General features: G+C 36.5%; 1 protein-coding gene across 2 annotated transcripts; it reads left to right on the top strand.

The window, feature by feature from the left end:
* Window positions 1-48: 48 nt before the first annotated feature.
* MORF4L1 (mortality factor 4 like 1) lies at window positions 49-26866 on the top strand. 2 transcript variants are annotated; one of them, XM_077128557.1, is made up of 13 exons: window positions 49-686; window positions 5638-5684; window positions 7394-7461; window positions 12205-12321; window positions 13332-13418; window positions 15519-15599; window positions 18550-18575; window positions 19065-19153; window positions 20075-20176; window positions 21496-21584; window positions 22030-22202; window positions 24230-24314; window positions 26092-26866. In XM_077128557.1, the coding sequence occupies exons 1-13, from the start codon at window positions 647-649 to the stop codon at window positions 26174-26176; spliced, it is 1089 nt and encodes a 362-aa protein (XP_076984672.1). In that variant the 5' UTR covers window positions 49-646; the 3' UTR covers window positions 26177-26866. The 2 variants fall into 2 exon arrangements, with proteins under 2 accessions (XP_076984672.1, XP_076984673.1); XM_077128558.1 differs by lacking the exon at window positions 12205-12321 and having other exon boundaries at window positions 53-686.
* The last annotated feature ends 411 nt before the right edge of the window (window positions 26867-27277 follow it).

Here is a 27277-nt window from a genome sequence, read left to right as displayed (position 1 = left end):
CGAGACCAGCTCAGCCCGCGACAAAAGCCTCCGGCCGGCGTCGCTGCCGTCTGTGCACACCACCGGTGCCTTCCCACGGGCGGTCCTCTGCCCTCCAGCGGCCGAGCTCCACCCCCAGACCGCGTCCCGCTTCGACCGCAGCTCCACCCTCCCGGCCGCAGGGCCGAGGCCGGAGAAGGAGGGTCGGCGCAGGAGACAACCGACCACCAAGCAGTTTGGGAGGGAGTTGGCCGCCGCACGAAGCTTCCGGTCGGGGACCCTATCTCCCACCGCCTTCCGGCCAGACTGCAGCCCCCAAAGCTTTCCTACGCACCCCCGACTGGGGACCTGCCACGGAAAGCGGGCTCACCGGCAGCCCTGACCCCTCCCCCGCCCCGCGGCGTCCCCATTTTGGAACTACCGTTCCCGGCGTGCCCCGGGGCGGCGCGGACGGAAGGGCGCCTGCGCGGCGGGCAACCGACGGCTGGAACTGAGGCTGCGCGGGTCGCGGGGCTGTGACGTCTGCGGGCGCTGGCAAATCGGGCGCGGGATGTAGAGTTGGCAGAGCCTGACGGCGCGGCTGACGCTGAGTTGGGTGGGGTAGAGAGTAGGGGGCGGTAGTCGGGGGTGGTGGGAGAAGGAGGAGGCGGCGGCGAATCACTTATAAATGGCGCCGAAGCAGGACCCGAAGCCTAAATTCCAGGAGGGTGAGTCCGGACGCGGGAGAGAGGCACTCAGCGGCGCAGGCGGGGGAGGCGGGCTCGGGGTGGGTGAGGTCTGGGGGCCGGGGGCGGCGTGGGCTGCGCCCCGAGAGGGCGGCGGGTGGCGCTTTGTGGGGACAGCGCATTGCGGAGGGGAGTCTCACTGCGTCATGGGGAGAAAACGCCGTGGGAAGCGGCAGCGCTAGGCAGGCGGTGAGAACTGCAGAGGGAGCGTCTTGCGCGTGGCGGACCTCGGCCGAGTGTTTGTTATTGTTCTGAAGAAGGGGGCGCGGAGAACGCAGCCTATTGTAGGGAGGCGACTGGGACGCCATGGCGGCGGGTAGGGGAAGTGATGTGGCGCGGGGGGAGGGGAGGCAGCGGCGGCTGTTTCGGGCGCCGGGGCGGGGTCGCCCGGCCTCGCCGACGGCCGGCTTCTAGCGGTCGAGGGCCGCCTGCAGCTCCCGGGTGGCCGCGTGCGGTGTAGACGCCCGGGTGCGCCGCGGGGGTGGGTGAGCGCCCCAGGGCGGGAGAACTGCGTTGTAAAATGGCCGCCGCAAGATGGCGGCCCCGCCGGGGCTGCCGGCGTCGCGGCCTCGGGCGGCAGACGTAGCTTCGGGGCGGATGCAGCGCCCCCCTCGTCGCGACCGCGCGTTTACCTCCGAAAGGCGGGTGGGACGAAAAAGACAGCCGGGAGCGGTGCCGCCGGCCTCGGGCTGCCTGAAGGCCTCTGGTCTTGCGCTCCGAGAGCGGAGCGCCGAGGTTTCCGTGAGGAGTGCGCGCTTCCTGCTGTGCGGCTCCTCGTGAAAAGGAAAGAAAAAAGCAGTGGCTCGTGTCTCCATTTCGAAGTCCTGTTGCCCGGATGTTAGGCTAACTGCAATTAGAATATGACGAAGAGTGATTTGAGAGCTCAATTGGCTTTTATTAGTTGCCTCTGGGTCAGATGTTTCGGCTGGCGTTAGCAGTGGGTGCTCGTGGAAGATGGGGCCTCCACGCGCGAGGAGGAAGTAAATCCTCTAGCCGAAAGGAACGCTTTCACGCCGGCCAGTTTTCATAAATGCGGATGTCCATACGCCCTGTATAAAACTTTTGTTTCAGGAATGTTCTCACATCGGTATGCGTTCGAATTACTTTTGGAGTCATGTAGCCAAAATCCAAGGGTATTATGTTTTTATGGAGTATTTAAGGGGTTTCCAAAGGTATTCTGGATAATGGTTCTTTTTAAATTGCTTTTAAAAGACTCTGTGACCGTGCTGTCATTTTTTGTTGTTAAAAAGTGTGGGTTTACAGAAAAATGATGCTTAAGATGCAAGATAACGTTTGTTATCATTGATGAAAGCACATTTTTATAATTGTACTATTGACTGTAGTCCGTGGTTTAACTTAGCCGTCACTGTGTTGTGCAGTTCGTTTTGGTTTTTTTTTAATTTTAGTAACATGTACACCCAGAAAATACTTAATACCTCCTGTGTCCCACTTGGAGAGATTGCGACTTTATCGTACGTCCTGTGGCTTCATTATCTTACTAGGTGCTTTAGACCAGGGATCCTTAATGTAGGGTCATTAGACAGAATTCAAAGGGTCCGGTGAACTTGGACGAAATTCTGTGTTTCAGTTATGATTGTAAGCCAAATAAAAACAGTCCACAGTAATATTAGCAGTACTGTGATTGTCGCCAGCAAAAATCAGTTATTTCCATATCGACATTGTGGTTACTGAATGCTCTTCATTACCTCAAAATGATAGTTATTGCATCAGCAGTTAAATCTTAACTAAGGAGCATGTGTAATACCATAGGAAATTGTACTTCAATGTTTTGACAACTACTATTTCAGTTACAGTTGGTTTTATTTGTATTTCAGAACATTCTAAGAGGAGGCCCATAGGCTTTAACAGGCTGTCAAGGGTCCATGATACAAAAAATTAATCCCTAATATAGGATATCAAAGCAGGAAAATCACTGGCATCTGAAACCATTTTACTCATGGCTTCCTGGAGGAAGTGTTTTATTTAGTTCTGAACTAGAGAGATGTAGAGTGAGGTGGGTAGAAGTAAATGAGAGTCCATGTGCTGCTATCCATAGTGGTTTGAGGAAGCAAGGTAGGGGTAAATTTTTGAAAGGTTTGCAAGAATCTCTTAACATCGTTTTCCGTGTGTGTTTTCTACTTTCGTATGAATACTGAATTCTCTAGCCATCTTTAGTAAATTACAGGTATTTATAAAATACATTCAGAATCTTTTGTAAGGAGGAAAGGAATATTCTGTTAATGCGAGAAGAATCATCTTGAAACACGATAGAAGAGTATATAATGATAGGGATATGAAATAACAAAATGAGGAGATAGCATTTTTTGCTGTTTATGATTCCTTTAAATTTTAAAGTTTTTCTCATAAAAATTTTAAGTGTAGTAACTGCTTTGCACTGGACTTGGTCTTACACTTGAACTTTTATTGAAAGTAAAGAGAACTTTTGGCTATCTAGCCCAATAATGAAGGTCTTCTGCCTTATCAGGAATTAAGAGACTGACTGATGCTGGCCTTCATGTTCCTAGTTAACACAATCCAGTGGGAGCATGGGGGAATTGGGAGCTCCTCATCCTTGGATTTTCTGAGTATTTAGGCAGCATTACTCCAGTAATTTGACACCTGAAAGGATTAAGAGTGGAGAATGTATAAGAAAATCATCTGTGATATGGTGGTTTGCTCTTTCCCCCGATTATCAGTCTTTCCTCTTCCCATGAGAAACAGTCATTCGTTATCCTGGGTAATACTCCTCTGCCAGCTGTAGATATTTTTTTTCCAACAGAATTAGGGTTAGATCACTACAATGGTGTTCAAAGACTTTCAGTCTCACTGCAGTTATTTTTGACAGCATTGGTAGCCCCCGCCGAAAAAAAAGTGGTAGGCAGGCTATTTTTAGAGTACTGTTAACATGTACGTGGAGATTGTAATTAGACACAGGTATGCTCTTTGCTGATGCTCTGTAGCTTACCTGTATCCCCAGCATTACTCACATTATTTAATGGTGACTTCATCCCAGCTCTGCTTAGCTCCAGACCTATGTACCTAATTAGATACTACATGTCTGTTTTGGGATGTGCTGTAACCACTAACCAAGAACAAAATTGCTCTTAGTTCCCTCTGTCCTTATCCTGTTGTAGTTATGATAAGCCTAGGAGTCATAAACCCTTTGTACTTTTATCTGTACTGTGTTTGGGTTTTGTTCAGACTCATTTCAGTTCTAAATATGGAGCTGTTAAAAAACTTTGGTTTCCCTGTTTCCAGTCCCCATTCTGAGCTCTACATAGGCTCAGCAACCTCTGGCAGTCCTTCAGATTGGGCGACTGCACGGGAATTACATAGAAAACTTTTATTTAAATGTGAGGGGTTGGGTTCTACCCTAGGTAATTCTAATAAATTCAAACCTCTGGTGAGGTTTGAAAATGCATAGTTTTAGAGCAGTCAACAGTACTCAGTGGCAGAGTTTTCGCCTGCCGTGCTGGAGACCCGGGTTTGGTTCCTGGTGCCTCCCCATGTTAAAAATAAATAAATTCTGTGGACCGTAAACGGGGATTGTTGGCAGTTAAATGAGTATAGCTCTTGAAAAAAAAAAAAATAAATTAATTAAAAAGCATAGTTTTAAAAACTACATTAGTAGTTTCTCAGGTTTGGAAATTCCTTGGTATGGGATAAGGGATATTGGTGAACTACTTAAATTAGTTCTCTATGTTGGTCTCTCTTTTGCTTATGTGGTTGTATACACAATTCCTTCTAACTCTGGACCCTTCCTTCCCTGTGACCCATCCAAGTAGCTTGTCATTTCTTTCCTTATTGCTAATTTACAAAGATAGTGACAACATGAAATCCAGGAAATTGCTCAAAACTCCTTGCTCATCTGAAAAAGTGCTTAGCATAATCAGGTACAGGAAAGCACTGGATAAATATTTTGTTAAAAGATGATAGACCAGTTTGCTGTGAAACAATCATTTCAGGTTGAAGGCGTCTCTATAAATTGTGGCCAGTTTTGAAAACTGTTTTAAAAGCAAAAGTAACTTTAAAAAATGGTGAAACCTATATTGTCTGATGTTTGCTTTAAGATTTGAGCTAGTACGCTATTCTTACCTAATTTTAGAGTTAAGAGAGCTGATCTTGTTGGGATTCTTACTTCTTTTAGTGCTGGGACTTTTGAAACCAAGTGGGCTGAAAATTTCTACCACAATAAAACATAATCCAAAGTATTGCCAAGAATTTCCTGCTTGATTTGTCTAATGAGGAAATTTGGAACAGCGTTTGCTTGGCAAAGTGCAGGGTGTATTTCTTACCTCAAGCAAGGGTGTTATTCCAGGGCTTATTCCAGTCTCTGATTTTTTTTTTAGTGTTTTATTTTTTCTTTCAAACACACCAACACCCAGAAATATACCACATTGAAGAAATAAATATAGTGGGACCAAAAAAATCCAGCCATCGCTGGTGCACATTGCAGTTTTAAAGTATAGAATATTTTCCTAACTTAATTAGTAAAAGGGTTGTTAACAGGGAAATAAGTGGAGAATAGGAAAAAGTCCTCACTTGAAAAACACTTGGGCAGAAACATTTTTAAAAACCATAGCGGTAGAAAACAGTACAAAACAAACGCTGCTGGGCAGGTAGGTAGCTACAGTGCATTTTATTTGCTTAGCAGGTAGGTGATAGGATGACTTGGCAATTTAAATAGATGGATGTTCTAGTAAATTGTTTTTTTTTGTTGGTTACATCAGATACTAAAAATATTTGCGTTTTAGGGTAGGGTTGAAAGTGAAGAAAAGAAAAGATGAGGAAAGATAAGAATTTATATTTGAAATGTCCATGTATAAATTTTACTTGGAATATGATCGTGAAAGTGTGATGTCTATCACAGATGGGAATCTTTTTATATTGGGAGGAGGATTGCAATTAATCCCATACCTTTTTACCTTTACAGGTGAGCGAGTGCTGTGCTTTCATGGGCCTCTGCTTTATGAAGCGAAGGTATGAGAACTGTTTTCCTTTGACAAGTTGACCAAACTATCTCTAGTTAAATCTGACTTTTCAGTTTCAAATTTCAGTGTTTTGTTGCTTTATCAAGAGAGTTGTGTTGCCTTTTTTTCTTTGTTCATAGATTTCCTCTTTTTTAGGTTTCTTACTGCTTGCTTAGCAGGTCAAATGAAAGCATTGCTCCTCATTTCTGACTTTGCCATTCATCTTACTGACTTGATAAAGGCTGAGTAGTTGGAAGGAGCTTTTGACTGTTTGTGAGAGTAAATAACATTGTCTAGAAGACTTGGGAGAAAGCACTGCAAAATCACTTTTCTATAAAAAAAATAAAAAATCGAAGTAAGCACTGAGCTAATTATGTTAAAGGTAAAAATTAACACGAGTATATTTAACCTTTGGTTATTTGTTGGTTTGTCTAGCAGAGTTTGAATCCTGGATGGTTTCCTTTCCTCTTTATCAGGATATGCTCAGGTTATAAAAACGGATTTTACAGTTAACCAAAGATAAACAGCATAATGCATTTTAAAGTTAAATGGTTTTAATAAGATTTGACTATTAACAATTGTAATTTTTAAAATGAGCATATTATAAAAATACAAAACGGTATAATTACTTTAATTGCAAGCAGTGTATAATTCTTGTTGAATAGCTTGTATATTTCTGTGAAAATAGTCTTGTATCTGTAAAGTTTTGGGCAGTGTGATTAAAAAACTTTTTTCACTACTTTTTTACTGGTATTTTGAAATTTAAGTTCGAAAATGGCTAAATTTGTGGTCACTTTCAGGGACTTTAAATGTATGTGTATATATACATTTAATTGGTATAATGTTTATAAAATTTATCAGTAAGTTAAGAATCCTGTTGATTGTTTATATCCGTGCGTGTTTTTTGTTTTATCATCTTCCAGTAAACTCTACTAAACTGATAGGTTTTCTCTTCTGGCAGTAAAACAATAGGGTGAACAATTTTAAATGGCTGTTGGAATAGATGACACTATTGGGTTCTCCTCTTTGCTTCTGAAAATGTTTAAATCCCAAACCATTAACTGTTGTTAATGATTTCCTCTAATAATTCTGATTTGACTGCTTTTGAGAACATAAAATGTTTTTAATCCCTTTATTATTTAAGCTGATTTTCTACAGCAGATCATCTTAATTGCTTTTTGTATGCTAATGGAATCCTTTATATTATATATTGTTTTTTTTTTTTTTTCTTTACACGGGAAGGCACCGGGAAAAGAACCCGGCTCCTCTGGCATGGCAGGCAAGTGTTCTTGCCTGCTGAGCCACCGTGGCATGCCTTATATATTGTTCTTGAGCTGAATTTGGTTTTGAAATGAATGCAGCTCCTGGCTAGTAAGATTTTCAGAAAGAATAGGCAAATGGGTTTCGTTAGCTGGTCACTTGTACAGCTTATGTAACCTATTGATAGTGAGGTTTAAGGTGACCTTTTATGCTTATGGTTCTTCAGCTTTGTTGAATCTTTTGTTGCTAATTGCAGAAATTTATAGCTCTTGATTGACATTGTCAAAAGGCTTAGTGTTCTTTTAGAAAGTCAAATTTTATTTTGTTCATTTTTGGCCACTCAAAAGAGTTTTAAGCTCGAGCGTGTCTTTGAAAGATTTGATGTTTTAAAATCAGTCAGGTTGTCTTTTTTTTTTTTTAAGCTATATTTCTAAGTGAATTTTTTCTTCTTTATTTCAGTGTGTAAAGGTTGCCATAAAGGACAAACAAGTGAAATACTTCATACATTACAGTGGTTGGAATAAAAAGTGAGTATTAGATCTTTAAAAGCAAAACATCATAATTAACAATGTAGTGTATGTTACAGATGGGCAAAACAGGCACATGTGGGGTTTTAATATAGTATATACTGAAAAAGTCCCCTGTTCAAGTGATTAACCCATTTAATTTTATTTCTTTGTTAGGAAGTCATTTTCACATATGAAATGTTATCTAAGAAATAAACCTTTAACAAGTCTTTTCCATTATTAGCAATCATTTATGGAAAGGTGGAAATTTAAAATGGATAAAAACGCACATTCTGTCGTGATTTTTTTTTTCCCCTCAGTTTTGTAAAAGGATTTCTGATAGGTAATTCATTTACTCAGAGTAACCTTGTGGACTTAAATTTTAAATATTGAGAAATTGGAACTTATGGAGAAAATATCGTTGGTCTTTCGCAAGTAAATATGCTTTTTTTTCCCCCATGGGCAGGCACTGGAAATTGAACCTGGGTCTCTGGCATGGTAGGCGAGAACTCTGCCTGCTGAGCCACCGTGGCCCACCCAGTAAATATGCTTTTAAGTGTTATTCTGACACAAAGAGAATCTTTACAGGAAATAGAATACCTTATTTGTGCCTATTATGAATGGGTAGGTTAAATAAGTTCAAACAAGATGTCAAAGAAAAACGAAGAACAAATTCGTGTTCCCTCTCCCACATACGTTTTCAGAGAGTTCTTAGAATTTCACCTTCATAGGTGTGAATGTGGTTTTTATGCTTGATTCTTTCACATATAATGGGTATTTTGTGTAAAATTACAAACAAATATGTACATCTTAGAGATTGGATTTTTTTTTTTTAATTTACAAACCAAAGCAACATACAAGCACGAATATTCTTAAGATACAAATATTCCATACATGGTGTACAATTAATGGCTCAAAATGTCATTATACAGTAGTATGTTCATTACCATGATCATTTTTAGAACATTTGCATCATTTTTAGAACATTTGCATCACTCCAGAAAAAGAAATAAAAAGAAAAAAACTCATACATACCATACCCCTTAACCCTCCCTCTTATTGATCGCTAGTATTTCCATCTACCCAATACATTTTAACTTTTGTTCCCCTATTTTTTTCTATACCCCTTGCCACTCCCTTTCATTGATCACTTGTATTTTAATCTATTCAATTTATTTTAACATTTGTTCCCCCAATTATTGATTGATTGATTGCATGGGCAGACACTGGGAATTGAACCCAGTTCTCTGGCATGGCAGGTGAGAATTCTGCCTGCTGAGCCACATTGCACCACCCTATTTATTTTTAATCCGTATTTTTTACTCATCTGCTCATAGCTTAGATAAAAGGAGCATCAGACACAAGGTTTTCACAATCACATAGTCACACTGTAAAAGCTGTATCATTATACATCCATCTTCAAGAAACATGGCTGCTGGAACACAGCTTTACAGTTTCAGGTGCTACCCTGTAGCCTCCCTAATGCACCTTAAACTAAAAAGATATCTGTATAATGCATAAGAATAAACTCCGGGATAACCTCTCGACTCTGTTTGAAATCTCTCAGCCACTGATGCTTTGTTTTGTCTCATTTTTCTCTTTCCCTTTTCAGTCGAGGTTTTCTTAATCCCTTGATGCTGAATCCCAGCTCGCTGTAGGATTTCTGTTCCACATTGCCAGGGAGGTTTATACCCCTGCGAGTCATGTCCCTGGTAGAGAGGGTGAAGGCAGTGAGTTTGCTTGCCATGTTGGCTAAGAGAGATAGGCCGCATCTGAGCAACAAAAGAGGTTCTTTGGCGTGACTATTAGGCCTAATTTAAGTAGGCTTAGTCTGTCCTTTGTGGGGATAAGTTTCATATGGACAAACCCTCAGATTCAGGGCTTCGCGTATTGATTTGGTTGTCCCCATTTCTTGCAAGCATATCAGGAGTTCTCCAAATAGGAAAGTTGAATTTTCCCCCTTTCTCACCATTCACCCAAGGGGATTTTGCAGATACTTTTTTGTTCACTGTTCAAATCCCTCTGGGATTTATCAGGACGTCACTCTGGACAAACCTACAAAATCTCATGGTGTTCAATCAAACAAGTTATATTAGGAAATGCATTAGTCAAAATACAAATTTTGTACCAAATAAACATTTTTTGTTTTAGTCTCACCCAGGACTTGAAATTTTAAAATATGAATGACCATCTATTTTCAGCACTCTGCAATATTAACATTCCTTTGTTCTTCCTCATGCAAAAAGCATTTTTTAATTTGTACATTTTGACACTCAAGGCATTCCTAGATTATACCATCTCAGTCTTTATCATCTTTCTTTCCTTCTGGTTTCATATGTGCCCCCAGCCCTCCTCCCTTTTTCCTTCATTCAGTGTACTTAAATTATTGTGCTGCAATCAGGAAGTATTGTGCTATCCATTTCTGAATTTTACAATCAATAGTGTTGCACAGTCTGTATCCCTTCAGCTCCAGTTACCCAATATCTGCCCTATTTCTGTCTCTTGATGACTGCTGTTTTTAACTGAAATTCTCCAAGTTCATTCATTAATGTTAGTTCATATAAGTGAGACCATACAGTATTTGTCCTTTTGTTTCTGGTTGGTCTCACTCAGCATGATGTCCTTAAGGTCCATCCATGTTGTTACATGCTTCATGACTTTATTCTGTCTTAAAACAGCTGCATAATATTTCATCGTATGTGTGTACTACAGCTTGTTTAGCCACTTGTCTGTTGATGGACATTTGGGCTGTTTCCATCTCTTGGCAATTGTAAATAATGCTGCTATAGACAGTAGTGTTCAAATGTCCATCTGGGTCCTTGTCCTCATATCCTCAGAGACTGATTTTAAGTGGCACTTGTAGTTTGTCGGGAATTGTAGAACTATCAAATGCTTGTTTTTTTCTTTATTGCTTTAAAATTAGTAAACTTTTACTTTGGTGTTAGGGACCAGAAATAAGCAAATGATAGGCTTTTGTATATTTTGTTTTATTTTTCGTTTTCAGCCGTTTTATGAATTACTCTTTGAAAAAAAATCAGGAAAAAAATGGCAGTAAATATTAGAGATCTTTATTGTCTTTAAAACTAAACTATTTAAAAAATATTAATATATCAAATGTCTTTTTTTAACTGTGGGTTTACAAAATGACTATACATAAGGTACACGATTACCATACACCCACCTACAAACACAAATGTTTGTGAAACACCTTTTTTTTTTTTAAAGACATAGATAAGGAAGGAAGGAAGGAAGATACGGAAACATCTTTAAACATTTTCTTGTTTTTATTGTATCTGTTTCTCCGTTTTTTGTTACATGGGCTGGGGCCGGGAATCGAACCGAGGTCCTCCGGCATAGCAGGCAAGCACTTTGCCCGCTGCGCCACCGCGGCCCGCCCTGAAACACCTTTTTTAATGATGATAGCTCTTTTTTTTTTTAGGGTGCAAGGTCTGGGAATCAAACCCAGGTCTGATGATAGCATTTTTTAAAAACAACTTTTTTTTTTTTTAACAGTAGTTACATTTGTCACAATTGATGAAAGATCATTAAAGTCTGTCATCCATAATTTATATATATATTTAGTATCATACATTAGTTAAAGTTAATGAAAGAACCTTCTTATACTTGTAATAATAACTATAGTCCATTGTTGGCAATAGGGTTCATTGTGTCATACAGTTCTTTGTTTTATCTTTTAATTTTCTAGTCGTACTGTCTAGTTTCCTTTTTAAACTACATTCACCTCTGTAGTTCACTGCTATTAATTATACTCATAGTACTGTACTACTCTCACTACCATCAGCTTCTACACCTTTACCATTAGCTGAATAGAAATTCTGTACAAGTTTAAGCATTGGCTCCTTATTCTCTAACCCCAGTCTAATTCCTGGTAACCTTTATTCTAGATTGTTTTGTGGTCGGATTGGTATGTAGATGAATATAGATTAATTTTGACAAAATTGATCTTTCCTTAAGTATTCAGAGAAGGAGCCTTTAAATAACTCCATTTTGAAAGGGAAAGGTGTTATTCAAATGCCTACTGAATGTGTATTTATGTAGGGCTGTATAAGTAATACCGATATGTAGGGCTGTATAAGTAATACCGATGGATCAGACTATGGGAGTTAGTTACAGGCTACTTTAGAAAACTTATGAGAAATGTCTTGACCAATATAGAAGAATTTCTGATTGTCCTTCACCTTACTACTTGAGTAGTGTGATATTTCTCATAGCAAAAGATATATTTCATTTTTGTTTGGTTCAGCAAGGATTTTCAGCTCCTGATATATATATAAAAAACTATAGCAGCAACTTTTTAAATCAAGGTGTATATCTAGACACATTTGGAAACATTTCATGAGGTTTTATATTAGGAAGGAGGAGGAATTTGCAAGGTGCTAAAATAGAAATTTGTGATAATTTAAAAATGGTTCTTTCTCTTTGATTTGAAAGAGAATTGGAATAGGTGCATAAGTAGGCATAAATAAAATGAGATCCTCATTTTGGGAAATTGGTTTGTAGGTTTACCTTACTTTAAAGAAATCTTAAACAAAAGCTCAAACCCCAACTTGGAATTTTATTAAAATATAATCGCTATTCATCTTTCAAAAGCATGATAAGTATTAACATACTTACAAATTTTCAGAAGCCTTATTGGAATTTGTTGACATAGGCGTTTAAATATTCCATTTGTAAATCTTAAAGCTTAAGCTAAATTCTGCACCTAGTTACTGAGATTACTTTGTACTATGCTGTCTGTATCAGAAGTGCTGTGAGGCCCAGGCGCTCTGAAAAAACTTTGAAGACACGTGAGGATATTGTAGCCCCTTTTCCTGTTCCTGAAGGAGCTCCCTCAGTACACCACCCCCTCCTGACCTCTAGGTAAATGCATGTTTTAAAGTTTTCTCTAGGAAATCATGTTGAGAATTGCTCTCTTCTCCCCACTGGCTATTTTTTCTAAGAGGTCAAAGGTGGGAAATCATAATTAAAAGACTGTTTTGAGGATACATGTAATTGTGTTACTAAAGGAGCTCCATCAGCAGGAGAAGAGGCTTACTTCACACAAAAAGTTCAACATTCACAGAGAAATCTTGTTTTATCCCTCTTTGAAAAAAGATGTCAGAAAATCTTGTTTTGGAGTAGCTTTTAGAAGTGCCAGAATACCTTAGTACCTGAGGCATTTTAAGGGAGTGGCTGTCTACCTTTTGATGTTTAGAAAGCCAGCTTTCTGGTCAACCTTGAAAGTGTTGTATATTCATTTGTTAGTTAAAAAAGTTTGAAAATCATTTGGTATTTATGTGGTGGTAGTTGAGTATTGTAGACCTTGTAATATGTTTCCTACGTAACTTGTGTGATCGTCTTTCTATAGGTCAGTTGTTCTCAAGTGTTTACCATGCATTACTTAATTCTCAACAATCCTGTGAGATAGGTACTGTGTTATCTGCTATGACAACACAGCTAAGTAGTCGATTTGTTTTGTTTTTTTAAGAAGAAGTTTATTATGGTCCCTTGTGTTTCATTTTTGGTATTTAAAATTCTTTAAGGTATTTTCATACCATGAGGCTAAATATTTTGGGATGCTTATGTTAAATTCAGTACTTTACTCATATGCCATTTCTAAAAATGATTTGAATAATCTACTTTTGGACTCTGGCCGTTTAGTTTTATAGTGCAGCTTCTGGGAATATGCTATCTTCGTTCTTTACAGGACAGAAACTTTAATTAGATGTTCATTTTAATTGACAATGCATTTGTAGTGCTAGACTAGTTCATCAAATTGATTCAGAGAAATGCAGTCTTGCCTCTTAGATCTCTAAAATATAATTGGAGGAAAGAACCAGAACAGCATTGAAAAGATGTTTGGATAATATTTTAACTTTTCTCTTTCTCAGCTGGGATGAGTGGGTTCCAGAAAGCAGAGTACTCAAATATGTGGACACCAATCTGCAGAAACAGAGAGAACTTCAAAAAGCCAATCAGTAAGTTAGTTTTACAAAATGAATATTAGGAAATGGCTGTAAATTAATTTGTGGACATGTAATGAAAAATAAGAATGGGTAGGGCTGTCTTCATATAATTATGATCATACTGAGTACCTGTCAGCTGTTGAGTTATGGCTCAAGCTTAATCAGATAAGCCTTTCTCAAAAGTAAAGGAAGTGTAGCTTACTTCTCATTTCTCAAGTCTGTCTTTAGAGCTAAGTAGAAAACAGGGAGGGATGTTGGAAATTGCTGTATTTGGAATTGCATTGTTATATTCTGTTTTCTCTCCTGGGCTGGAAGGTATACTTGGAGGAAAACAAAAAAGTAAGGAAGGATACATCTCCATTCAGTTTGAAAACACTTGGAGAAAAGGGAGCCTGAGAGATTATGTGATTTATGAAGTTATTTATATTTTCATTTCAGTGCTGAAATGTGTATCTCAAGAAAATAATGGCATTAAATAACAGCTTAAGTGAGAAAACTTTGGGTTTAGTGAATTCCAAAACAGCAATGGAATTTTCATTTGTATGAAATATAACCTCCTGTCACCTTTTATTACATTTATTTTAATTTTGGTGTGTGTATATATATATATATATATGAGAACCAAATCTTAAGCCTTTAGTCTTTCTTTCTTTGGGGTTCTTTGTTTGCTCTTTGTAAATTATCTTGTGCAGCTTGTTAAAAATTTTGTGCTAAATGTTATAGACAAGAGAATTAATGTTAAAATAGGCACCTTAAATTCCTGCCCGCCGTTTTCTTTGTTTTTTTTTTTTGCAATCGTGAAAAGCCATGTTTTAATCCTGATCCGGTCATATGGGGGCAGCTGTTTCTTTTAATCCTGATTCAATCTGTAGGGGGAAAACTTAATTTTTTTTAGTATTTTTATTGACAAATCTTCACAAACATACAGTCCATACATGGTATACAATCAGTGGCTCACAATATCAACACATAGTTATGTATACTTCACCATAATCATTTTTTTATGAAACATAACCACATACAGACACACACGTTATTATCATATCTTTCCGTTCTTGTTATATAATCAGTAAGTCAGAAAATCATGACATAGTTGTATATTTATCATCATGATCATTTCTTAGAACATTTGCATCAATTCAGAAAAATAAAAACAGAAAAAATTCATATATACCATACTCCTTACCCCTTTCATTGATCACTAGCATTTCATTGATCACTAGCATTTCAATCTACTAAATTTATTTTGACATTTGTTCCCCCTATTATGTATTTATAATCCATATATTCCACTTGTCTGTTGATAAGTACTTAAAAGGAGCATCAGGTACAAGGTTTTCGTAATCATATAGTCACATTGCAAAATCTATATCATTATGCAATCATCTTCAAGAAACATGGGTACTGGAACACAGCTCTACATTTTCAGGCAGTTCCCTCCAGCCTCTCCATTACACCTCAGCTAAACAGGTGATATCTATTTAATGGGTAAGAATAACCTCCAGGATAACCTCTTGACTCTGTTTCAGCCATTGACACTTTATTTTGTCTATTTTTCTCTTCCCCCTTTTGGTCGAGAAGGTTTCTCAGTCCCTTGATGTTGAGTCCCAGCTCATTCTAGACTCTGTCCCGTGTTGCCAGAAAGGTCCACACCCCTGGGAGTCATGTCCCACATAGAGAGGGGGAGGGCAGTGATTTTGCTTGTCATGTTGACTGAGAGAGAGGCCACATCTGAGCAACAGAAGAGGCTCTCTTGGGGGGTGACTCTTAGGCCTAATTTTAAGTAGGCTTAGCGTATCCTTTGTGGGGTTAAGTTTCTGATGAACAAATCCCAAGATTGGGGACTAAGCCTATTGCTTTAGTTGTCCCTACTGCTTGTGAGAATATCAAGAATTCTCCACCTGGGGAAGTTGAATTTTCCCCCTTTCTCACCATTCCCCCAAGGGGACTTTGTAAATGGTTTTTTGTTCACTGTTTAAATCACTCTAAATTCCCCAGTTTTTCATAAATATCATTTTAAATATAAATTTGTAGATAGAAAAATGTTGGCACAATTTATTTTTCCAAAGAAGTATTCAGAATATAATGATTTGTTCATAATTATTTTTGAAGGGAGCAATATGCAGAGGGGAAGATGAGAGGGGCTGCCCCAGGAAAGAAGACATCTGGTCTGCAGCAGAAAAATGTTGAAGTGTAAGATGCGCTATCTTTTTGTAATTCACGCAGTTGAGATTCATACTTGATAACTGATTATCGTGTGTTAGACTTCATTGAAATTGGAAACTTTGGAAACATTGTTGGAGCTTGAAAAATGTCAGTGATGTCTCATTCTTCAGTGTCATTAGTTCGCTGAAGTCATTAAAAGTACATATTAATTCCTTAATTTTCTTTGGCAGGTTTTCTTACTCTGTTTTAAATTGTATGTATAAATATATATGCATGTAGTGTCTTCCCTTACAAAGGTAATATTGAATTATCAGTAGGACACAAGGTTTTGAGAAATTTTTGCTAAGGTTTACTTTTTTAGTAGTATTAAAAAGGTATATTTAATTTTCCCATTGAAATCCATTTCAAGAGATGTATGATATTACAGTTTCAAATACCCAACAGATTTCCCCAAAAAGAAAACTATGTACTTGTTAACGCTTTAGATTTTAGAACATTTTGGCAAAAAGCGTGGGGTATGGAAATTATAAAGTTAAAAAGTACTTGAAAGTGGGTGTGGGAATGGTAACTAAATATTCTTAAGTATTAGCTAATGTAAGAATCAAACATAAAGGTCTTAACTCTTATTAAAAGATGATTTTCTTTCTTGCCACTCTAGATCAGAGAAATATTTTCATTAAGGAAGAAAATAAGATTTGAGATCTGTGGTCATGTTTTTGTCAAAGGATCAAAAGTAACATGCTCTAAATATGATTTAGCTAAGAGAAGTTTTTATACTTTTCCTTAGAGCTAATAAGATATTTATGCTCTTGCTTTTATAATTACTGGTTTGATTTTCTATTTAAAAGTGAAAGTGTTCGTGATGAAATTAATTTTGCATTTGAAACTTAAGCTGTTAAGTGAGAAGAATTACTGTTTTGGTGAGAAGAGAATTTGGGAAGTATTAGGTGTGAGCATTTGAGCGGCTCAGATGGTCGAGTTCTTTGGAAAACAGCTCATGGTATTCATGAAGATTTAATAGTCTTAAAAGGCAGCAATTCTTGTGGTTATATAGAAAAGCATGATGGGTTTAAAGTAGTATTTGGATTTTTGACTAGTTATTCATTATTATTACATACTAAAATTTAACCTGGGTGGTAGTTTGCCTTAAAATTATTTTTATTTGAATGTGAAGTGTGTGGTGCAGTTTCAGCTATAAAAGTAATAGCTGAGTAAATACATTAAAGCCATTTAAAACTCAAATTTCCAATCCTTGGACAGTGGGAGCCTCTTGAAATTGGCTTCCTGGGCTTTTAAAGGATTCTAAGTCTTTGGGGACTTTCTTGCAGTAGCTAATGATAAGATGTTTCAGGCTCATTGAGTGCATTTTCTGCCACACTCAGGGAATCTGATCTTTCTCCAGGGAGCTCTCCTTTTAGTGAGAAAAGTGGCAGTTTGATAAGATGAGAATCTGAGTTAAAGGTCATTATTTTAAAGTAATTTTAAGTACTCTATTCCCTGGGAGATTAGGAGTTTGTTTTAAAATAAAAATACTGGGTTATGTAAACTTGGTTATTTTTATTTATGAGGTTTTAATGTGATTTTTATGTTTACCCTATTCCATGGTTAGTGTTTGATAATTATCCTGTAGCTTTTTCTAAATATGCCTATGTAAAAGTGTTCTGATATGAAAGTATAAGAACCAGATGTACATCACTTTGTCGACGCTTAAGTCCTTAACTATATTAGTGAACACATGCATTTTGTTGGCACTTTGGCTTCAAAGGCTGTGCTTTGGTTTATTATTTAGTTAATGCCCTTCCTTAAAGAATGACTTGACACTTCATTCTTCGAGGTAGGTTGAATGTAACAGATTATTTTGACTATATAATGTTTATTCATTGAGGCTTAGAAATAGGAATACAGGCTGAACACCCATTTTATTGTTAGAAATCCATTGAACAGTTTGAGAAAACAGCTTGTATGGGTAACAAGCAAGAATGTCTAAGAGTCCTTAGTAACGGAATTCATTATAGCGTAGTTCATTGGTCTTTATCTTTAGATCGAGGTCTGTTTTAATTTTATCATTTATTATGTATTTTTTTTTAATTTTATTTTAATGGTATAGAAAAAAGTAAAGAAGAGTGTAAGGACTAGTGGCTTCTCTTGGCTCCACGTATTATTGAAGACGCATACAAATGTTTGTAATATACAAATTATCTTAGATGTGCAGGAAAATACCTGTATTTCATGTGGCTAACTTATAGTGTTTTTGAGTTGTAAAATGAACTATAAGCCCTACATTAGAGTACAGTTAATAATACTTTTTAAAGAACTTTTTTTGTAAATATTATTTTAAAGTAACAGAAAAGTAAAAATGTTAAGGTTTTCTGGTATGTTCTACCAAAAGTAATCCATAATTCTGGACTTCATAAATTGCTTTCTTTTTATTATAGCAATAATTAAGTAAAAAAAAACTAACTGGTAATGTCTAGACATTAAGTTGCTATTAAATGTTGATAACCAAGAGGAAGAAGACATTAGCTGTGTCTCACATGGATCTGGGACAATAGGGCATGTATTGAAACAAGGGGATATAGTTTGGAAAAGAAATGAAGTGAAACTGTGGACCAGTGAGAATGGAGTAACAGACTGATCTTAAAGAATATTTAAATCTAAAACTGAATGATGCCAGTACTAAAGTAATTAGGGGAAAATATTTTAACTTTTGGAACTTTTTTGTTTTGTTGGTAGGCCTCATGACTAGGATAATCCTGGAAGGAAGCCTCCTTAGCTTATTTTTGTTAATGTGATGGAGGTGTGAATTTAACTACTTTGCAGTAAAAGTCCTTGTGTCTGAGCAGGAAACTATATTTACTACCTTATCTTACCCAAGGCATTGTTTCTCTACAAACAACTGTGGTAAAGGGGAATTGAAACAAAGGTAGTTTTAGTTGCAATAATTTATTTTTCTCTCTTTTCGCTCCCCTCATTTCAGGAAAACAAAAAAGAACAAACAGAAAAGTAAGAATATTAACTTTCTTAAAACTAATTTATTTTGTCTTTATAATGTTCACATTTTATATTCACTGTTAAATTGAATGTTGTGTTTTCGGAATACTTGGGTTTTTTTTATATACTTAAATATGAGTCTCATGGCAATATTAATTTAAGATAGGTGGAGTTAGGTAAGTGGTGGTGACTTCTAAGTCTTATATTCTTTTACTGTGGAGAAATACGTAAACATTTACTTTCATCTTCTTGAGTCTTAATGACTCTTCTTGTGGTTAATGAAAGATTATAATATTATTAAGTGTTTGTTGCCTTGTGCTCAATGTTTGGTAGAGCTGTTTAGAAGTTATATTTGGTAGGATTTTGATTCTTTCTTGGATTGAAGTAACACCTAGTTAATGGGAAAAGAATGAAAGGAGGTTTATCAAAAGGGTATTTTCCTTAAAGTTTTCTTATTTAATTAGATAAAAAGTATTGTTTTACCCTCTTGAATTTTTATAGCTCCTGGAAATGGAGATGGTGGCAGTACCAGTGAGACACCGCAGCCTCCTCGGAAGAAAAGGGCCCGAGTAGACCCCACGGTTGAAAACGTCAGTTTTTCCTTGAATTTAAATTGCATGTTAGAATTTTTTATCTCATCCATGAGTTACAACAGAATTAGGAAACTCGGATTCTGAAAAGCATTGCTCCATCGTATACAATGGAAATGAAAATTTTACCCTTTTTTGGTTAAATGATAGATTCATATACATCCTTTTTTACTTGTAGCTCTAGATTTGTCCATCTGCACCCCCAACTCATTATCACGTAATTGTTGTATAAGTCGCTGTCTCTGCTTATAAGACAATGTTTTTTGGTGTTAGATTGGAAAGATTTATGAGGTCATATTAAGTGGTTTACTTAATCCATAAAAAATACCATAAAACCTTTCAGTTTACACGTGTGTATATAGGTACAGTAGTTGAGAATTCTTACGTGATGATGTATCTTATTTCTCACTTACTGTATTTCCCAAGTTATTAATTTTAAAATACTTTTAATTAACATAGTTTCCATTTTTGAGGGTGAAGTTATAAAGCCAAAATATGTTGAACATTGTTCTGTTCTAAAAATTGACACCTTTGGGCAGTTATTGAAGACTTACTCAGAACTGAATGTCTTTAATTACTTTTGTACATTTAAGGTGTAGTTTTTTGTTGTTTATGTTATGTCTGGGATAGTCGTATATGAAAATAAGTTAAAATATACCAAGTCATGTTGATTTCCACAAGAAAAGGAAATTTGTATAGGATTTTTGCTTTCACATGAACATGTGTTGAACTGTATTTCATGAGAAGCTCTTTCCTCTCCCATCAGCTATCTGTATGGTCATTTTATTTAGGATTTGTGAAACAACAATTCCAACTTTGTATTTTGAGAATTTAAAACCGGTACCCAAACCCTCTAAAGGTTAAGAAAAATAGTCCTTTAGAGTTGTTATTCGGTATGTAAATATACTTCCTTCTATTTAGGAGGAGACATTCATGAACAGAGTTGAAGTTAAAGTAAAGATTCCTGAAGAACTAAAACCATGGCTTGTTGATGACTGGGACTTAATTACCAGACAAAAACAGGTAAATTGAAAACTACACAGATTGATTGTAAGCTGTGTAATAGTATGACCAATAAATACTGTTTTAATTCAGAGACTGAACAATTTGACCATCAGGAAGGAAAGGAATGAAAGATGTAAAAGTCCATAAGTTTATAATGATACTGAAAAAAAAACAGTAAATCATTTTTGGAGGTTGTTAGAATGCCAGCTCATTTTGAAAATTCGTGGTTTTCCAGTCTTTCCTATAGAGATGAACTGATTTCAGAGTAACTGAGATGAACTGATTTCAGAGTAACTAACTGATGAGAAAATGTTCTTCATTTACAGAAGAATTCTGGCTTATAAATGCCAAAGGAAAGGCAATGTCATAAATGTTGTAACAAATGGTGGATATAGGCAATGATTGTTGATGGCTGCTAAAACTATTAGGTGAAAGGTTTGGGAGAGCTTTATGGATGGATCAGGCTGACAACTGCTGGACACTAATGAATATTGTCCTTATTGAAAATGGAACGTCACCCATTATGACCCCGTGCCTGCTAATGGAATGTAATAGGAAGTGCACATCACAATCTGAGGTATTTGTGGCTCAAAAAGGAACCTCAGTCATATTTAGCTCATAGATCTAATCATTAGTTTATAGGAAATGGGGACATTGAGAAATAATCAGGAGGGTACAATCATTGAAATCCAGAAAGAGAAATTCTGTAGGGCAAAGGAACCAGTTTCTTTTAATAAACAAATGGCATGGTTGGGGTGGGGAGAGTAGTGACTGCTTGGAGGATTAAGAGATTTAAGGGATTTATTAGTATATACAGGATAGGACTTCAGATCCTGGTTTGGCTCTGGAGCTAAATTTAGAGGTTTCCAAACCTTACTGTCTGATCTTGGACAGGTTACTAAGCCTTTTTGTGCTTTAGTTTAAACAATTAGTGGATTAGTAGTACCTAGCTCCAAGTGTTTATATAAGGATGAAATGAGATATAAAGATGAAACAGATAGTAAATGCTGACCTAATATTATCATAGAGGTACATTCATGGATGATGTAATTGTGTGACAGTGTTTTTAGAGCTGTGCTGTCCAGTGAAGTAGCCACTAGCCACATTTGGCTGTAAAAATTAAGTAAAATAAAACTTTTAGTTCTTTAGTCATATTAGCCATATTTTGAGTCCTGAATAGCCACATACGAATAGTTGTTTCTGTATCAGACAGCATAATAGAATAGCTCCTGCATCACAGAAATTTATATGGTTTAATTGCTATGTTTGTTTTTTCCAGTTTTGGAATACTATTAGGTGATCTTTTGTTACATATTGAAGTATATTTGTTTCTGTAGCTCTTTTATCTTCCTGCCAAGAAGAATGTGGACTCCATTCTAGAGGATTATGCAAATTACAAGAAATCTCGAGGAAACACCGATAATAAGTAAGAATATCTGCACCCTTCAGATGTACCCAAAAATAGTTTTCCAACATCTACATCATCTAAATTGTGTAAATTAATACCATCAGAAACTAGCAAAATAGAATTCCGTTTGCTTGATACAGGGCTTGCCTGACAAATAGTTTCATACAGGCTAAAAGGCAAAATTTATTCTGTAGATGTTTGTGTAACTTTTTAAAATGTAAGTATTTGAAAATGTCAAAGCCATTCTTAGATTGCAGGCTATAATTTGCCAACTCCTAGTTTAGCATATTTTTGAAATTTATTTCTTGTAACGTTAAATCATTCTTAAATTTAATCTGTTGGTGTGCAGTTCATTGTTTAAGTTCATCTTTAAACTTAATCTGATGTTGGTGGAATTAATACTTGTCTCTATATTATTTTCATTGACGAGCTTTGAAAGTAAATTTTTTTGTTCATTTATTAGGGAATATGCTGTTAATGAAGTTGTAGCAGGGATAAAAGAATACTTCAATGTGATGTTGGGCACTCAGTTGCTCTACAAATTTGAGAGACCACAGTATGCTGAAATCCTTGCTGATCACCCTGATGCACCCATGTCCCAGGTGTATGGAGCGCCACACCTTCTGAGATTATTTGGTAATATGCCATTAGAAAGCACAATTCAACTTTTTTTCTTTGGGCCTTTAGTAATCTAATTTTTTTAATCTAAGTGAGTGAGAGATAAATAATTTTCTAAAACGTGACTCCGTTTTCATTTTTTTAATGCAGTTTTATTGAGATATGTATTCATATACCATATTACCATCCATTATACACGATCAGTTCACAGTACAAGTGTATAGCTGTGTATTTGTCATCACATTTGATTTTAGAACATTTTTAATTTCTCTTAAAACAATAAAAATAATAAAAATAAAAGTAAAAATGAATGCCCAAAACAATCCCATACCCCCAATTTTTTAATTTATTTTTTCTTACTCAACTGTCTGTACACTGGATAAAGTGTCATTCAAAAGGTTTTAAAAATCACACAGTCACACCTTTTAAAAGCTATGTAGTTACACAGTCATCTTTAGGAATCAAAGCTATTGCATTAAAAATACATATTGAATAGATGGAAATGCTAGTGGTAAATGAAAGGGAGGGGTAAGGGGTATGGTATGTATGAGTTTTTTTCTTTTCTTTCTTTTTCTGGAGTGATGCAAATGTTCTAATAAATGATCATAGTGATATATATATACAACTGTGTGATGATATTGTGAGCCATTGATTGTATACCATGTATGGAATGTTTGAATGTTAAGAATGTATGTTTGTGTGTTTTATCAATAAAAATTAAAAAAAAAAAAGATTTCCAACAAAAAAAAGCTGTTACATTACAATTGTAAGCAGTTTCAGGTATTTCCCTCTCCAATTGCGTTAATTGGAATTGATGTAATTCTAATACATCAAAAACTGAGAAGAAATATCTATATATTGCATAAGGATAACCTCCAGAATGACCTCTTGCCTCTACTTGAAATCTCTCAGCCACTGAAACTTTATTTTGTTCCATTTCTCTGCCCCATTTTGGTCAAGAAGCCTTCCTCAATCCCACAGTGCCAGGGCCAGGCTCATTCCTGGGAGTCATGTCCCTTGTAGGGGGGAGGTCAGTGAGTTCACCTGCTGAGTTGGCTTACAGAGAGAGGCCACATCTGAGCAACAAGAGGTTATCTGGGGGTGATTTTTAGGCGTAATTATAAGTAGACTTAGCTTCTGTTTCACAGGAATAAGTTTCATAAGGGTAAGCCTCAAGATTGAAGGCATGGCCCATCAACTTGGCAGTTGCCAATGCTCATGAGAATATCAGGTCTTTGCCAGGTGGGGAAGTTTAATATTTCCAGATTTTTCCCCAGTCCCCCAAGGCAACTTTGCAAATACTTTATCTTCTGCCCATATTACTCAGGGTTGTATTGGGGCCTCACACTAACCTGTACCAACCAACAAGGTCTCATTCCCTATTCAAGATTCCATGTAATTATGGTGTTCAAATAAACTGACCATACTAGTTAAATATTATATTACAACAAATACAAATTTTGCACCAAGTATCTCTTCCTTTGGTCTCAAGAAGCTGAAGTTTTAAAAATGCAATCAATATCATTCTTTACCCTTTATTCTGATTTACCTTAGTCCTAATCGAATCACCTTTGTTCATATCTCTAATTGAATTCTGACCACTTTTTCAGAAGTGTTTTTAGCAGTTGCTGCATAGGGTAATGCTGACTTTCACAGCTGCAGAACTCTTGAGTCTGAGATTTCACACAGATACTGAAGTTCCAGGGAATGGCCAGGTTATATAAGAAGAGCTCAGCATCTCAGAACTTAGAAATAACAGTTACAGCTCAGAAGTAAATGTGACTGCTGTAAGAACTTATAATCTAGGCATCTTTACAATAAGCCTTCCCCTAATTACCTTTGCTTTTCAAATTTAATTCTCAGAGTTTGCACATACTTTATTAGTGAGGCATTATAATACCTGTCTTTTCATTTCTGGCTGGTTTCACTCAACATACTGTCCTCAAGTTTCATTTACCTAGTTGCATGCTTCACCATCCATTTTAAGTTGAACTTGAATCTAAAATGTTAAATACCAAAATCTGACAATTCTCTTCTTTAAATAGTACGAATTGGAGCAATGTTGGCCTATACACCTCTGGATGAGAAGAGCCTTGCTTTATTACTGAACTATCTTCATGATTTCCTAAAGTAAGTGTAAGAGTGGGCCCGAAATTATAAACATGAGTGAGTATAGAATACTGAAAACTATTCTAATACTAAAAATAAAACAGGGTTTGATGTTAATACAAAAGTAGATAGTTGGTCATTGGAATAATAGAAATACATGCAAATAAATGGTAAATTCACAAATGATAGAAATGGCATATTAGTGCAGTAGGAGGAGAAGATGGAATATTTAGTAGATGGTGGTGGGACAGTTGACTTGTCATTTGGAAGAAAACAAGCTAGATCCATGCTTGTTAAATCTTGTATACCAAAATTCTAGATAAATCAAAAACTGTAAAAATTAAAACTTAATGCAGGGAAAAAACTTGGGGTGATTTAAAAATAATTTTCTGGTGAGAAAGACTTTTCTACAAATTAGACTCAGAGTACATGATTGCTAAATTGAACTGTAAGTATTCTGTGGGCAAGTCAAAAGATGAAAGGGATAGGTGGGCCTGATATCTTTAATACATAAAGAGAGAATCTTAATAAGTTGAACAAACCAGTGAAATGTTGAACATGGGAAATTAGAGATGGCAGTACCGTTAAAATATTAAACATGTTCATAAGTTAATAATACAAAATAAAGTGTCAGTCTTATTGGCTAAGATTTGAGAGTAAGAGAATGGGGAAAAGAATCTGGTCACTGCTGGAGAAGATAGTAGGTATACCTCTTTGGAGGGCATTTTTACAGTAGTGTTAAATATGTTCACACTTTGGATACTTAACACTTCTGTGAATTTATCCTGTGGAAATTCTTAAATGTACAAAAAGTTTTGGTGCATGTTTATTTGCATTGTTTTTTTATAGTAGTTCAGAATTTGAAATAACCAAATATCTTAAAAGGGGAAAGGTAGCTCTAAATCTGCAGGCTTGGGAAGATGGTCATACTGTATTAATTGAAGGAAAAAGAAATTGTATTAATGGTTATGATTCCCCTTATTTGTAGAGAAAAACATTGAATCTCTGTTAAAAAGTCTGGAAAGGTGTGGATCATTCTTGAGCATGGTGTGGTTAGGGTGGAGAGTTGGGTTTTTCTACTTTGTAAGTTTCTACTTCATAAGTTCTGCATTTGGATTTTCTTAAAATGGCCACGTTTTATAATGTTTAAAATTTCTTCATGGGCTTGGCCAATACAATTTTTTTTTAACGTTTTTGTTGTATAACATATATACAAAGCAAAGAAATAAAAAAGCTATAGTTTTCGAAACCCTCTACAGCAAGTAGTTATAGGACAGATCCTAAAGTTTGCCATGGGCTACCATACCATCCTCTCAGATTTTTCCTTCTAGCTGCCCCAGAATATAGGAAGCTAGAAGGCTTAAATATTTTCTTATCACAATCAACTTATTTTCCTTCTCTTTTTGTGCAGTACATTCTTGTTTCGTAAAGGTAGTCTTAAGTTCTCAAGATGGTGTTCTGAGGTCAAAATTCTTCTTTGTTTTGCAGTAAAGTGGCGAGTAACATTGAACTTCATATGGATATTGTTGTCTGGAATGCATAACCTTACTTACTTGGGTTATATTGAATGGTGGTTGTTTTTTTTGAGCATGGGCAGGCACCGGTGATTGAACCCGGGTCTTTGGCATAGCATGCGAGAGCTCTGCCTGCTAAGCCACCGTGGCGCGCCCTATTGAATGGTTTTTAACTGTAATGATTATCCTAATGTATTTCAGGGAAGTATTTTTATGTGGCTTAAAGGTAAGGTTTTTTGGTGGATTTTTTTTTTTAATCTTTGTACTTAACATTTTATCTTTAGGTATCTGGCAAAGAATTCTGCAACTTTGTTTAGTGCCAGTGATTATGAAGTGGCTCCTCCCGAGTACCATCGGAAAGCCGTGTGAGACTGCTGACACTCACTCGCGTTTGAATCTCTGTTAACACAGTTTTGTTCCTAGTCCTTCTCTTGTACAAATGATGTACTTTGAAAATGTTAGCGTATAACAGAATTGATGTATGTTTGTTTTCTGTTTAATTTTAAACAGAAAATAAAAGGGGTTATGCTCCTTTTTACTTTTCTCTTCCTTTTTTTTTTTTTTTCATTTCAAAATTGCTGCCAGTGTATTCAGTGATGGACAACAGAGAGACATGCTGTGGAGTGTTTTATGGCCTAATTGACAAAGCTGCTTTTGAATGCTGGTGGTTCTATTCCTTTGACACTACGCACTTTTATAATATGTGTTAATGCTATATGAGAAAATGCTCTGATTAGTGCCAAAGGTTCAATTCAGTGTATATAACTGAACACACTCATCCATTTGTGCTCTTTTTTCTTTCTTTTCTTTTTTTTTTTTTTATGGTGCTTAGAGTAAAGAGCCCATCCTTTGCAAGTCATCCATGTTGTTCCTTAGGCATTTTATCTTTGCTCAGATTGATGAAGAATGGTGGCTCGTCTCATGGTTTTTGTATTTGTGTCTAATGCACGTTTTAACATGATAGACGCAATGCATTGTGTAGCTACAGTTTTCTGGAGAAGTCAGTCTTTTAGGAATTGTTTTTCAGATCTTCAATAAATTTTTTCTTTAAATTTCAAAGAGCACTGTGCCTGTGTGGATACATTACAAAAATCTTTGTCTATTGTGTAATTCTTCTTGTATTGAGACACTGGTTTTTCAAGTGGGTGTTTACTTTCTGTTTTGACCTTTATGGAATGAGAAACTTGAACCTCTTGACCTAACTTAAATCTATAGCAGCTTTGGCAGATTGCCCACTTAAGTCCCACATAAAGCTCTGGAGATCCATACTCTCTAATTCTCTGTTTTTCCCTAATTTGTTGTTATTAATTTTGAGATTTAAAGGCATTTTTCCTGTGTGACAACTTGCTTTTTGTCAGTAATTATTTTAAGGTGTAACACTTTAGAAACATGAACTAAAAACAGCAATGTGTACTACAAAATATTTATAAAGGGCAACATTTCTTCCCTTTGACAGAGATACCAGAGAGG

Source organism: Tamandua tetradactyla, chromosome 14 (assembly GCF_023851605.1).
Source record: "Tamandua tetradactyla isolate mTamTet1 chromosome 14, mTamTet1.pri, whole genome shotgun sequence".
NCBI lineage: Eukaryota > Metazoa > Chordata > Mammalia > Pilosa > Myrmecophagidae > Tamandua > Tamandua tetradactyla.
Note: the sequence above shows the minus strand (reverse complement) of the source record. Positions and strands in the feature narration are given on the sequence as shown.